Source organism: Equus przewalskii, chromosome 13, assembly GCF_037783145.1.
Source record: "Equus przewalskii isolate Varuska chromosome 13, EquPr2, whole genome shotgun sequence".
In the NCBI taxonomy this organism is placed as follows: Eukaryota; Metazoa; Chordata; class Mammalia; order Perissodactyla; family Equidae; genus Equus; species Equus przewalskii.
The window spans coordinates 7,450,903-7,467,037 of NC_091843.1; the positions used below are offsets into that span (position 1 = coordinate 7,450,903).

Sequence of the window (16,135 nt, forward strand, 5' to 3'; positions counted from 1 at the left end):
AAATAGGTAAATTTCCATTCCAAGAAACCAACTAAGGTTTAACCTAATTCATTTACCTTGATTAGAGCTCCTGAGTGGCCATTAATAAATAAAACCATCAGTTCATTTCACAAGTTGTAAACTTCACAGTTGGAAATCCTCTATCTGCGCTCACAAATGGAAAAAAGATAATCAAGGTAAAGGATTAAGAAAAATTGCACAGTTTATTGAGCACCTACATGCCAGACATCATGCTGGACTTAAGAAAATCTCTAGAAACAAATAATAATTGATCTTTTTACCACCGTTCCATTTTCAGATACAACTTAGCCCAAGAGCTACACAGTGAAGAGGACAATTTTAGAGGCAAAGGAACATACAAACACTTATGATACCAGGCTTAAGGAATAGTAACAGAGCAAGGGGGAAAGGAAGTTAGTTCTTACTACAAAGAACAAAACCAGAGCTTTCCAAGTCTCTAGTGTGCTGTAAAAGGGTTCCAGGTGTGTGAGATAATGATACTCTCAGCCCATAGGGCCTCCTCCCATGAGCAGCCTACTCTGCTGTATTCCAGGATGCCTTAGAGATGATAATTTTTTTATGTACCACGATGTGAAAGATTGGGAAGCACTCATCTAAACCAACAGTTCCCAAATATGCGTTAGGATGGTTGCATAAGAATAATCTGGGAAGTGTTAAAAATATGGATTCTTGGGTTCCACGTGCATAGATTCCAATTCACAGGATCTGAGGAGAAGCCTAGGAATCTTTATATGTACACAGAAGATTTTAATGAGCAATCAAATTTGTAAAACAAATCTAAACTATCCACTCAAATGTTGAAATAAATATTAGTCAATAAAATTGGCTAGAGGAAAGGTGTCAAGATGGTGGAATAGGTAGACTCTGAAGTTGCCTCCTCCCACAACCAATTTACAATGACTCTGGGAACAACCACCCCTGAGAGAAAACTGAAAACTGCATAAAAAGTACCCCCATAACAAGGGACAGTCCTGACCGAGGTGAAAGAGGCAGAAATTCCTATCTGGAGAGAAAAGAAGCCATCTTTGCAAGCCATGGTGCTTCATGGCCAGCCGGGAGCAATCCTAAGGTACATAGTCTTCCCTGGAGGAGTGGGGGACCTGAGCAGGGGAGCGTTACAGCTATAAGCATCCTTTGGACTCAGCACAACCGAGACAAGTCTCATAATATCTGGCTTTGCTTGCTACTAATAACAATGGGAAATACCCCCAGAAAAGCTATTGGACATAAGGGGAAAAAAACCCCAGCTCTTAAAGGGCCCATGCACAAATTCACCAGTTTCAGAAAGCAACCTAAAATCACCAGAAAGAAAGCTGCACACTTTTGGTGAAAAAGAGACTCACCTGATAGGCTCTGGGTGTATCTCGGTGAGAGGTGAGACCCCTCCAGGGGCTGAGACATTCGCAACAGCCATTACTGTGACCTAGTACAGGCATGCTGACACAGACACTGGCAGACACCACTGGAGTTCTTCCCCTGGCCTGTTAGCCCAGGGTCTGTCCCACCCACTAGAGCACCAGTTTAATCCAGCTCAGCCAGGACAGAAAGCCTGTCTTAGGGGCTGGTCCCAACAGTAAGCCCTTGGGGAACTTGTGGGCCTGCACAGGCTGGGTGCCTGGATCCTCTGCAACCAGGCAAGTGAGTCTCCCTCTGCGGGGCAGCTGTGCGCAAGGAGTGGGTAAAGTGTGTCGGGAGTTGGCAGAGTGTGTGTGCCTCTGCAGTGGGGCAACTAGTCTGCTTCAGGGGGTCAGGAGACACACGCAGGGCAGGACTGTGTTGATGGTATGTGTGGCCCTGTGTGCAGTGGAACTTGTCAGCTGCAGAAGACTTGTGCTTCTTAAACAGTCACATAAGGGATTGGCTCCACCTTCCAAAGCCTGAAACAATTGGGTGCCCCCATGCCTAGGGCCACGTCCACTCAGCTGCAACCATGAGAGAGCTGACAAGAGCCTTGCAGGCCAGAGGCCTACAGCAACTGTAAGTCCCTGAGCCTAGCAATCAGCCATGCTGAGGGCCTACTCACTTAACATAAAAACTGCAACAGGAATGTGCTATTAGATCTTGCAGCCAACTTTGCTGGGGTTCCCAACACCCAGTGAAGTGACTGAAGGGTCCATAGTAGCCACACACAGCTGAGAATTAAAACCAGCTGGCAAGGGGGACAGACTAGCATCCCTGGGCACCTGCAGCAAGAGCAACTCTGCCACAACAGAAGGACACATGTAGCCCACACAGGGGTGACTCCTGGAACATTTGGAACTGGTGATGAGAGGGAAGCACACTGCTGGGCCTCATAAGGCATCTCTCAAGGCCACCTCTCCAAGATCAGAAAACACAGCTGACCCACCTAATACACAGATATAAGCACAGAGAAAGAGGAAAAGGAATACGTTCTAAGTAAGGGAACAGGACAAAACCCCAGAAAAAGAACTAAATGAAACAGAAATAAACAATCTACCTGACAGAAGAGTTCAAACAAAAAGTCAAAAGGATGCTCACTGATCTGGGGAGAAGAATAGATGAACTCAGTGAGAACTTTAAGAAAGCTATAAATATAAATATAAAAAGGAACAAATCAGAAATGAAGAATACAATACTGGAAATGAAGGGACTCAACAGCAGAGCAGATGATACAGAAGAACAGATCAGGAAGCTGGACTAAAGACTAGAGGAAATTATCCAAGTTGAAGAGATAAAAGAAAAAAGAATTTAAAAGAATGAGAACAGTCTCAGGGACCTCTGGGACAACATCAAGTGCACTAACATTTGTATTACAGGTGTCCCAGAAGGAGAAGAGAGAGACAAAGGGGCAGAGAATCTATCTGAAGATAAAGTAGCTGAAAACTTTCCTAACCTAAGAAAGGAAATAGACATCCAGGTACAAGAAGCAGAGAGCAGTAAACAAGATAAACTCAAAGACGCCCACACATATATAATGAAAATGTCAAAAATTAAAGATAAAGAGAGAATCCTAAAAGCTGAAAGAGAAAGGCAACAAGTGGCACACAAAGAAAACCCCATAAGGCTATCAGCTGAATCTCAGTAGAAACTTTACAGGCTAGAAGGGAGTGACACGATATATTTAAAGTGCTGAAAGGAAAAAACCTACAGCCAAGGAGTACTCTACCTGGCAAGGTTATCATTCAGAATGGAAGGAGAGATAAAGAATTTCCCAGATAAGCAAAACTTAAAGGAGCTTATCGGCAAGAAACCAGTTTTACAAGAAATGCTAAAGGGACTTATCTAAGTGGGAAAGAGAAGATCACAAACAGGAATAATAAAACTATCCCCCAAAAAAGGCAATAAAATCACTGATAAAAGCAAAAATACAGTTAAGGTAGCAGATCAACCAACTATGAAGACAATATGGCGGTCAAAATACAAAAGTACTAAAATTATCTGTCTCGCTGATAAGAGGCTAACAGATATACACACACACAAAAAGAGGTTAGATATATCAAAAACACAAAATGTGGGAGGAGGGGAGTAAAATAGCACAGCTTTTAGAAGAGGTCAAACTAAAGAGACCATCAACTTAATATAGACTGCTATATACATAGGTTATTATATATGAATCTCATGGTAATCACAAACCAGAAACCTATAATAAACAGACAAAAAATTAAGAGAAAGGAACCCAAACATAATACTAAAGAAAGCCATCAAACCACAAGGGAAGAGAGCAAGAGAAGAAGAAAGGAACAGAGAAGAACTACTACAACACAGAAAAAAAGTAACAAAATGGCAATAAGTACATTCTTATCAATAGCTACTTTAAATGTCAATGGACTAAATGCTCCAATCTTAAGGCACAGGGTGGCCAATTGGATAGGAAAACAAGACCCAGATACATACTGTATACAAGAGAGACACTTCGGACCTAAAGATACTCACAAACTGAAAGTGAAGGGATGGAAAAAGATACTCCATGCAAATGGCAATGAAAAGAAAGCTGGGGTAGCAACATTTATATCAGACAAGATAGACTTTAAAACAAAAACTGTAACAAGAGACAAAGAAGGGCACCACAATGATAAAGGGAACAATCCAACAAGAGGATATAATGCTTGTAAATATCTACGCACCCAACATAAAAGCATCTAAAGATACAAAGCAATTATTAACAGACATAAAAGGAGAAATAGTAACACAACAATAGTAGGGGGCTTTAACACTCCACTTACACCAATGGATAGATCATTTAAACAGAAGACCAATAAGGAAACATTGGCCTTAAATGACACATTAGACCAGATGGACTCAGTAGACATATACAGAACATTCCATCCAAAAACTGCAGAAAATACATTCTTTTCAAATGCACATGGAACATTCTTCAGGACTGATCACATATTAAACCACAAAACAAGTCTCAATAAATTTAAGAAGACTGATATAATACCAAGCATCTTTTCTGACCACAAAGGTATGAAACTAGAAATCAAGTACAGGAAGAAAATCAGAAAAGCCACAACTATGTGGAGATTAAACAAAATGCTACTGAACAACAATTGGGTCAATAAAGAAATAAAAAAATATCTGGAGACAAATGAAAAAGAAAATATGATATGCCAAAATTTATGGGATACAGCAGCAGCAGTTCTGAGAGGGAAGTTTATAGCAATACAGGCCTACCTCAACAAACAAGAAAAATCTCAGATAAACAACCTAAGAGTGCACCTAAAGGAACTGGAAAAAGAACAAAAAACAAAGCCCAAAATCAGCAGAAGGAAGGAAATAATAAAAAGCAGAGCAGAACAAATGAAATAAAGACCAAAAAAAAACAATAGAAAAAAAATCAATGAAACCAAGAGCTGGTTCTTTCAAAAGATAAACAAAATCGACAAACCTTTAGCTAGACTCACCAAGAAAAAGAGAAGGCTCAAATAAATAAAATCAGAAATGAAAGAGGAGAGGGCCAGCCTCACGGCCAAGTGGTTAAATTCATGCGCTCTGCTTTGGTGGCCCAGGGTTTTGCTGGTTTGGATCCTGGGAGCGGACATGGCACCACTCATCAGGTCATGTTGAGGTGGCATCCCAAATAGCACAACCAGAGGCAATCACAACTAGAATATACAACTATGTGCCAGGGAGCTTTCAGGAGAAAAAGGAAAAAGAGAAAGATTGGCAATAGCTTTTAGCACAGGTGCCAATCTTAAAAAAAAAAAAAAGAAATGAAAGAGGAGAAATTACAACAGACACCCCAGAAATATAAAAGATTATAATAGAATACTATGAAAAGCTATACACCAACAAATCGGATAATCTAGAAGAAAAGGATAAATTCTTAAGAGTCATACAACCTTTCAAAACTGAATCAAGAAGAAATAGAGAATGTGAATAGACCAATCACCAGGAAGGAGATTGAAACAGTAATCAAAAACCTCCCAAAAAATAAAATTCCAGGACCAGATGGCTTCCCTGGTGAATTATACCAAACATTCAAAGAAGACTTTAATACCTGTCCTTCTTAAACTCTTCCAAAAAATTTAACACGAGGGGAAGCTTCCTACCATATTCTAGGAAGCCAACATTACCCTGATACCAAAACCAGAAAGGACAAGACAAAAGAAGAAAATTACAGGCCAATATCACTGATGAACATCAATACAAAAATCCTCAACAAAATACAAGCAAATTGAATACAACAATATATTAAAAATATCACACACCATGATCAAATGGAATTTATTCCAGGGATGCAGGGATGGTTCAACATCCACAAATCTATCAATGTGACACACCACATTAACAAAATGAAGAATAAAAATCACATGATCATCTCAATAGATGCAGAGACAGCATTTGACAAGATACAGCATCTTTTTATGATAAAAACTCTCAATAAAATGGGTATAGAAGGAAAGTATCTCAACATAATAAAGGCCATATATGACAAACCCACAGCTAACAGCATTCTCAATGGAGAAAACCTGAAAGTTATCCCTCAAAGAACAGGAACTAGACAAAGATGCCCACTTTCACCACTCTTATTTAACATAGAATTGGAAGTCTTAGCCAGAGCAATCAGGCAAGAAAAAGAAATAAAAGGGATCCAAATTGGACAGGAAGAAGTGAAACTGTCACGATTTGCAGATGACATGATTTTACATATAGAAAACCCTAAAGAATCCACTAAAAAACTTTTAGAAATAATAAATGAATATGGTAAAGTAGCAAGATACAAAATCAACATAAAAAAATCAGTTGCATTTCAAGTCATACATCTGACAAAGGGTTAATATCCATAATATATAAAGAACTCACACAACTCAACAACAAAAAATCAAACAACCCAATCAAAAACTGGGCAGGAGACATGAACAGACATTTCTCCAAAGAAGATACATGGATGGCCAATAGGCACATGAAAAGACGCTCATCATCGCTGTGCATCAGGGAAATGCAAATCAAAACTACACTAACATATCACCTTACACCCATTAGAATGACAAAAATAACCAAAACAAATAGTAACAAATGTTGGAGAGATTGTGGAGAAAAAGGAACCCTCGTACACTGCTGGTGGGAATGCAAACTGGTGCAGCCACTATGGAAAACAGTATGGAGATTCCTAAAAAAAATTAAAAATAGAACTACCATACGATCCAGCTATCCCACTACTGGGTATCTATCCAAAGAGCTTGCAATCAGCAATTCCCAAAGTCCCATGCACCCCAATGTTCATTGCAGCATTATTTACAGTAGCCCAGATGTGGAAGCAGCCTAAGTGCCCATCAACTGATGACTGGATAAAGAAGATGTGGTATATACATGCAACAGAATACTACTCAGCTGTAAAAAAAGAACAAAATCATCACATTTGCAACATGGATGGACCTTGAGCTGAATTATATTAAGTGAAATAAGCCAGATAGAGAAGGACAATCTCTGTATGACTCCACTCATATGAGGAATTTAAAAATGCAGACAAAGAGAACAGATTAGTGGCTACCAGGGGAAAGGCGGGGTGGGGATGGGCACAAAGGGTGAAGGGGTGCACCTACAACACGAGTGACAAACAATAATGTACAACTGAAATTTCACAAGATTGTAACCTATCATTAACTCAATAAAAATTAAATTTAAAAAATAATGAATTAAAAAACATTGGTTGCATTTCTACACTAACAATGAAGTAGCAGAAAGAGAAATTAAGAACACAATCTCATTTACAATTGAAACAAAAAGAATAAAATACCTAGGAATAAACTTAACCAAAGAGGCAAAAGATCTGTATACCGAAAATTATAAAACATTGTTGAAAGCAACTGAAGGAGACACAAAGAAATGGAAAGATATTCCATGCTCTCGTATTTGAAGAATTTATATACTTAAAATGTCCATACTTCCTAAAGCAATCTACAGATGCAATGTAATCCCTATCAAAGTTCCAACAACATTTTCCACAGAGATAGAACAAAGAATCCTAAAATCTATATGGAACAACAAAAGACCCTGAATAGCCAAAGGAAGCCTGAAAAAAAAAGATCAAAGCTAGGGGTGTCACATTCCCTGATTTAAAAATATACTACAAAGCTACAGTAACCAAAACAGCATGGAACTGGCACAAAAACAGACACACAGATCAACAGAACAGAATCGAAAGGCCAGAAATAAAGCCACACATCTATGGACAGCTAATTTTCGACAAAGGAGCCAAGAACATACAATGGAGAAAGGAAAGCCTCTTCAATAAATGGTGTTGGGGGGCCGGCCCCATGGCCAAGTGGTTAGTTTGCACCCTCTGCTTTGGTGGCCCAGGTTTCAGATCCTGGGCACAGACATGGCACCACTCGTCAGGCCACGCTGAGGCGGTGTCCCACCTCGCACAACTAGAAGGACCCACAACTAAAATATACAACTATGTACTGGCAGGATTTGGGGAGAAAAAGCAGAAAAAAATAAAAAATAAAATAAAAAAATAAATGGTGCTGGGAAAACTTGACAGCCAGGTGCAAAAGAATGAAAGCAGACAATTATCTTACATCATACACAAAAATTAACCCAAAATTGATTAAAAACTTGAATGTAAGACCTGAAACCATTAAACTTCTAGAAGAAAGCACAGGCAGTACACTCTTTGACATTGGCCTTACCAGCATATTTTGAAGCACCATGTCTGACTGGGCAAGGGAAACAATAGGAAAAATAAACAAACAGGGCTACATCAAACCAAAAAGCTTCTGTACAGCAAAGGAAACCATCAAGAAAACGAAAAGAGAACCTAACAACTGGGAGAAGATATTGGCAAACCATATATCTCATAAGGAGTTAATATCCAAAATATACAAAGAATTCATACATCTCAACAACAAAAAAACCAACAACCCAATTAAAAAATAGGCAAAAGATCCAAACAGATATGTCTCCAAAGAAGATATACAGATGGCCAACAGGCACATGAAGGATGTTCAACATCATTAGCTATCAGGGAAATGCAAATCAAAACTACAATGAGATATCACCTCACTCCAGTCAGAATGGCTACAATTAACAAGACAGGAGATAACAAGTGTTGGAGAGGATGTGGAGAGAAGGGAACCCTCATACACTGCTGGTGGAAATGCAAACTGGTGCAGCCACAATGGAAAACAGTATGGAGATTCCCCCAAAAATTAAGAATAGAACTGGCATATGATCCAGCTATTCCACTGCTTGGTAATTATCCAAAGAACATGAAAACATGAATGCATAAAGACACATGCACCCCTATGTTCATTGCAGCATCATTCACAATAGCCAAGACTTGGAAGCAATGTAGGTGCCGATGAAGGGACAAATGGATAAAGAAGACGTGGTATATACACACAATGGAATACTACTCAGCCACAAGAAACGATGAAATCTGGCCATTTGTGACAACATGGATGGACCCTGAGGGTATAAAGCTAAGGGAAATAAGCCAGAGGGCGAAAGTCAAATACCATATGATCTCACTCATAAGTAGAGGATAAAAACAACAACAAACAATCACATAGAGACAGAGATTGGATTGGTGGTTACCAGAGGGGAAGTGGGGAGGGAGGGGGGTGAAAGGGGTGGCACATGTGTGGGGTGATGGACTGTAATTAGTCTTTGAGTGGTGAACATGATGTAATCTACACAGAAATCGAAATATAATGATGTTCACCTGAAATTCATATAATGTTATAAACCAATGTTACAGCAATAAAGAAAATTAAATTAAATTCATAAAATAAAATTGGCTAACCCAGCAATACAATCATAAAATGGAAGGAAGAGATGACTGTGGTTACAAGTGGATCAGCTCTTTAAGGTAGAGACGAGATTTAGGGGAGAGATGTGACTTGCGTAGCCCCAGATACAGACACTCACACTAAAAGGAGGACATGAATGAATAAAGTGAGCATGCAGCTTACTGCATGGACAGGAGGCTGGACTAAAACTGGGCAGAATACAGGGAAAGCAAACAACAAAACCAAAGAAAAAGAAAGGGGTCAGCAAGGTAACAGGAAGTTAATCAAATTCTTAAAAGTTTAGGTTTACCATATTCTGTGTTGAGGCCCCATAATTTCACTTTATTAGCTTCATACTGGGCTTTTTTCTTTAACCGACAAGCCCTGTGAAAGGAAGAAGCAATTAGTTCACCTTTTGTTTTAAGTGGTCATTTCATGAATACTCCTTTTTGCTGCTGTCAAACATCTTCCAATAGCAACAAAAATCACTGCCTACTGATGTCTCTATCAAGGAACTCAGTAACCAAAAAACACAACATAACCATTTATCCAAACTGGTTTTTAAAAAATTTTAGTACACATTCAAAAATAAAGCTATGACCAGTACACCCAAATAAACAAACAAAAATTGAAAATAGTAAGTGTTGTAGAGAATGTGAAGTAAGAGGAACTCTCATATGTTGCTGGTGGGCATGTAAACTAGTACGTACAGCTACCTTGGAAAATAGTAAATATTTTTTAAATTTACTTTATTAATTGGGAAATAGCTACTTTGGCAGTTTTTTATAGAGTTCAACATACAGTCCTGGGTATTTACCCAAGAGAAATGAAAACGTATGTTACACAAACACCTATAAGTGAATGTTTATGGTTGCTGTATTCATAATTGCCAAAAACCGGAAACAACCCAAGCATCCTTCAACTGGTGAATGCAAAAACTGTAGTATATCCTCACAAAGGAACACTACTCAGCAATAAAAAGGAACACACTATTACTCCACGCAACAGCATGGATGAATCTCAAATGCATCACGTTAAGTCAAAGAAGCCAGACTCAAAAGGCTACATTATCGTATGATTCCATCTATACGTCATTCCAGAAAAGGCAAAACTGTAGGGAGAGAAAACAGATCAGTGGTAGTGAGGGGTTAGGAGTGGAAGAAGGGATTTACTTTTACAAAGAGACATGAGGAAACTTTTTAAGGTGAAGAAAATGTTCAATATGTTGATTGTAGTGGTGGTTACATGACTGGATATGTTTGTTAAAACTCACAGAAGTGTACATTAAAAGGGATGAATTTTACCGCAAGTAAATTATACCTCAATAAAAAACCCTAAACTACTACAAAACAAACAAAAAATAAAGCTATGACAAGTTTTTTCGTGTTATCCTACAATATAATGCACCTGAGTCCATTCACTTGTCCCCTTTAAAAACTTTTTCCGTGAAGCATAAATACCATCTTCTACTTTCAAAGGAGAAATTACAATACTCTCATTATCATATTTGTAAGATAAAAGTATATTTCTGAATAAATGGTTAGGGATCGTCCCTGCTGCACAAGCTCACTGAGAGTCTAACCTCACCTCCAATACCTCATTCACATGAGCGAACACGATTAGCACTTACCTGGAAGCCAGCTTATTTTTTTCCTTCCTTGACCTTGGCCGGGCTGTTAAGGGAAGCTCACTGACTGGAGTCAGATCACTAATGACCTTATTCAGTTTCCGTAGCTCATTGCCTATCTGAAGCAGCTTTTTAGGATTTGGAGTCAGGTCTTCTACATCAGTCCTCCGTGACTTCTTTACTGCATATTTTCCTATAGATGGTTCAAAAGGAGTTTAAGTTAGAATATCTTCTTTAACAAGAGAGATATTCTCTAGAGCTGTATTTTAAAACCACATTTCTCCCCCTGCCCCTTTTCTTTTCCTGAAGTCTTGGCATATTTCAGAAGTCTCAGCATGCTAACCACCTGTGCTGGAAGGGCTAGCTTCCTCCCCTCTCCACATTGTGACTGCAAGAAATGGGGGTAATATGGCCTACTCCAGCCTGTTCCGTCCTTCGCAACCTTAGCTTTCTAGCCCTGGTACGACAGATTCTTAATTATTTGCATGGCAGTTAAAGCATCTCAAAACTCAGGATTGGAGTACAAGTTCAGCTGCACACAAAAATCAGGGCTAGGGTATAATTTACAGTCAGAAAAGAGTCAGGAGATTTTACCTAAACCAAGATGCTTTCATGCTATGACTGAAAATTTGTCAGACATACATATTCTTGTGTTGGACTCAAAAGTCCATCAAATAAGGATTGCCTTTTTTGAAAGCGATTCTTCAGTTAGTTTGAAAAATAACATTATGAAGACTCAAAGGGTCTTGCCTTATCACTGCAGGCAGGATGGACGGCTCTGTTCTCAGAACTACAACACACCAAACAACTTTCCTAGTATTCACCACAGGCTGCCTTAAACTAATTATTGGACCTGTCTTCTCATTTCTGGTAGAAAATTGATCTGGAGGCAAAAACTAGATCTTTACTCACTGAAAGACAGTGGAGTGCAGACCTGGGTGCCAGTGGAAAAGGAAAAGAAGGCACAAATATGCTTCTGATACAATTCCTGTGTCAAAAATGCTTAGCAACTTCAATCTGTAGCATGAGTGATGACTAAACTTTTTACTGAGCACAAAACTTACCACTGCCCTCCCCTCTTTCGGTAGAGACTGGATTAACCTAACAGTAACATTTAAGCAGAAGAAATTCTCCTTAACTACATCTCCCTAGGTTCACAATTCAAAATGTGGCCTTCCTGAGATTACAGACTTCTCCTTATCACTACTATTCAACTCTCCTCCCTCTAGTCCTTTCCCTCCACAACTATGCTTGCTTTCTTCTCCTTCCCCTGCTTTTGTCTCCCCCCAACTGCTTCGATGTCAATCTCCTCGTTTACATTTCAGCCTGGAGACAGGATGAGAATGGAAGAGAGAGATGCTGAAGCCCATTCTCTTGCTCCCCAACCCTTCTGGTTTATAGTAACTGTGACAGGTCAGGAATCAGCAGTCTCCTGGGCATTTCCTGAGTAGGATAAGTAGAATAAGAAGTGACTAGAAATCATTTTTACAGAGGCCTTCGTCCCTGTTTAGGTGATGGCTCTTAACACTGGTCAAAGCTATTTATGTGTGAGTATATCTGCAGTCACAGCAAACACAGCAGCTCTACTGTTCCTCTCTCCAGTTTACTAGAAAGGGTTGAATACGCAGGTCCACTGAGTAGGTATTATGGTTCAGTATCTCTATTTAAAGTGACACGAAATATTTGACTGCAATCCCCTCTTACCATGATGTAAACCATTTTTCTGATACATATTACTTGGCAAGGTGTCTCGGTTCCATTCCGACGGCCTGAGCATCCTCTCTTGCTGTGATGGTGTGAGTTGTTCACTATACTCCCAGAAGTACCTTCTTTTACCTCTCTTCCGAGAGGATATTGACGTCATCTCCTTCAAGTCTTCCACGGAATCATTTTCATAGCCTTAAAAAAAAAGAAAGCCCCCCCAATCACAATTTTTTAAGTTCCATAAATTTCAATAAACTAATCAGAACAAACAAAAAGATCCCTTCTGTTTGTCACTTGATACATTTCCTTTCATCTGAAAACATCACTGGCATGTCAAAGATAATAAACCAGGTCTATAAAGTAACTTTTAATATGGAAATCTCAAACTTTTCAAATATTCAGAGATGAATAAACATAGATGACTACAGTGTTGATCTTCCTTGGGTTTCCCTTTGGTTGTTAAAAGTTAGCATATGACACATTTTTTGTTATCTTCACACAGGATTGAGAGAATAACGAAATATAGCTACAGACTATCTATCCAAAGTACCATTAGATAACGATACTCAGCCACACTACACTGTGATTTTAAATGTCTTCCTTCTAATATGATGCATCGGAGGCATTCCCAGGCAGAGCTGTGGGCATGTCCATGATAGTACCCCACTAGGCAGCATGGTGCGAGGCAGCAGCAGTCTTCTGCCTACCTCCCACCTTACCTCTTCCTTAAAGGGACAAAAACGACAGTTCTCACACAGGCTATCAAAAAACACATATGCCTAGCCTAACAAATATTTTACTGAAAGCAATTTGCATTTACTTCACTTCTTAAGAAGTTATTTTCCTTACTAATGGGAAATTTCATAAAATACTTAATTCTGAGCTGCTAGAACTGTTGGTCACACCCAATACAGGATGACCTATAAATTTAAAACACTCCCCGAGAATGCCCATCTTAGATGTACTCCGCGTCATTAGTCTAGGTACACGGAGTAGTGGGGAGGGGGCCATGCACAGGATGTATGCAACCCTAAACCTGAGGTGGCCAGGAAATACCAGCCTGCACTGGCCAAGCAAAATGACCACTTTCCCTCCTAAAAACATGGCTCCTCTGGAACTGACACTAAGAAAGTGACGACATCTGCATGTTTAGAAAAAAGAATTTTATCAGGTTTTCTTCAGATTAATAATTAACCAGAAATATGATTCCATTTATAGGACATTCTGGAAAAGGCAAAACTATAGAAACAAAGTAGTTGCCAGGAGCTGGAGGTGGAGAGAGGGGCTGACATGAGGGAAATCTGGGGGGTGATCAAACTACTCTGTATCTTGACGGTGGTGGTGGTGATTACATGACTACATGCACTTGTCAGAACACACAGAAGTGTACACTTAAAGAAGGTTGAACTTTACTGTGTGAAAATCATACCTCAATAAACATGACCTTTAAAAAAGAATCAATTCAGAGAGCAGAATGATTTCAGGGCAACAATGAAGACAAATTTTTGTAGCATTGCTGGCATTAACAGCGTTAGAGTACACATGTGGTACTTGAAGACAACGTGGCAAGCAGTGGGACCGTGTACCTCAGGTTCTTCTTAAGAAATGATACACAAGATGAGTGACACAATCATTTCTAGGAGCCTGATTTTTAAAAATTGTGTTAGACATAAAGCACTAGCTTTGGCCTAGTGATTTGTGCTAATGTTTCACTTGAAATTAAAGGATTTTATCTTATTCCAGTTATCAAACTAGCTTTGGAAACGGTGCAAGGGCCACCTTGTACCACTCAGACCCCATGACTCAAGGGCCTTTTTAAAAAGGCCCTTGCTCCACCAGGCCAAGCAAAAATTACTGGCTCACAGAAATTACTGGCTTACAGAGACTATCCTTGTATGGCTGGAAACACCTCAACACAGGCTGATGGACCAACCACAACACTCCCACCTTCCTACCAATGTCAAGACCTAGTGCTCCACTGTAAGTCCACCCCAGCCCTAAGGGAGACAGCTTCCTCAGGCAGCCCATCCCCCCGACACTCAATTTGACATGCTCCCTTAGCTAGCAACTCTCCTCAAGTGGCTTGGATTTCTGGCAAAACACTGTCCCTCTCACATAATATACTTACGTATTTCACTTACAGATATTTAATTTGAGACTTTTAAGAACCTGGTAGGAAGAGGTTATTAACCCCACTTACACAAAGAAACATGCTCATGGAGGCCTTAAGCGATTTCGCAGAGCTGGGACTGACTCAGGCCCCATGCCTCAAGGAGTCTAGCTCCGATTGGGCTTCCCACTTTCCCTGTACCTATCCAGTTAAATGGTCTAAACTGATTTTTTAAATCTATACTCCATGTTAAACCCAAAGAGTCAGGCAGATTTCGATTTCTTCTGTCCCACTCAAATTAGTTACAAGTTTTATTTACTTATATATGATCAGTGTTTTTCCAAAGAAAACATTTAAGGCCCGTCAGTTTTCTTTGACCCAATATATTGACATTTTCTAATAGTATACACCATAAATTCACCAACACACACACACACAATGGATTTGTTAGTTAAAGCCATCCAACTTTCAATACAGACTACTGTGATCAAGTAGAAGGCAGGAAAATTATATTCCCAGATCACTGGTCTAGAATTTAAGGTAATCAAATATTTCTCATAGTATGTTCTAAGGAACACTATTACTGTAAGATACGTCTTCATCCCCAAGTGAGTTCTGTGGTCAAATAAGTTTTAAGAGACTCTCACCCTGAATCTCTCTTGCCAAGTCACAGTACACACAAGCATACTAAAAGGCTGAGAAATCATAACACAGTAAATAAAGCCGCTCAACGCTAAGCTCCATGAAAACAAGGATCATGTCTGTTTTGTTCATCTCTGGATAGCCAATACCTAATACACATGGTGCCTGCACAAAAGTGGGCACTCCCTCCAAAATGTTTTTAACAAATCAATTACTTGTTTGATGCAACATTTCCCGTGGAGCCTTTTCCCTTTTCTTTTCATTTGGATCACCATACTGATCTAACTCCTTCCTTCCTGACATGATTATCAAAAAGCTGTTAAAAAGGCCACATTTACTGCCTAAAATTCTAAAATAAGTCTTTGGTTAGTGCAGACTACTGCCATGAAGCTGATAAAGTCAATCGTGAAAATGTTTAGTAGGGATTGCAAAATAAAGTCTCATTCTGAGGACTTAATTCTTCGTGTTACAACCATGTAATTCCATGACCCCAAACAGTGGTAGCCTGTCCACAGAATAGGCTCTATTAAAACTCGGGAGCAAGTCCAGAGCAGGGACTGAAACTCCATTTTACACCTTTCCAGGAGCTTTGTAAGCTCAGGCACTGTTGTAGCCAACTGCCAAAAAAACAGCATCAAGGGAGCTAGTCATCACAAAAGGGCCTTTGTAAACCGTCTGCCGCAAATTAAACCAATCAACCCACCCTAAAACAAGCATTCTGAAGAAACTAGAACTATCCCCACTTTTCTGCTTCAAAGAATATCTTCCTGTTTCTCACCAGTAATTCACTTTTGCATTCCTGAAGTCACTTGTTCAGCTCTCTCTTCCAAG

The 16,135-nt window shown here is 39.5% G+C and overlaps 1 protein-coding gene across 6 annotated transcripts in view; it reads right to left on the bottom strand.

The window, feature by feature from the left end:
* Positions 1-16,135, bottom strand: part of CREBRF (CREB3 regulatory factor) — a 59,782-nt gene that overhangs the window by 17,974 nt on the left and 25,673 nt on the right. For all 6 annotated transcript variants that reach the window (XM_008509894.2, XM_008509903.2, XM_070569036.1 and 3 more), the window contains 3 exons: positions 12,553-12,747; positions 10,852-11,041; positions 9,532-9,605 (listed from right to left, as the gene is read on the bottom strand). In XM_008509894.2, coding sequence (XP_008508116.1) covers positions 9,532-9,605; positions 10,852-11,041; positions 12,553-12,747 — 459 coding nt within the window. The remainder of the gene's footprint in view (positions 1-9,531; positions 9,606-10,851; positions 11,042-12,552; positions 12,748-16,135) is intronic.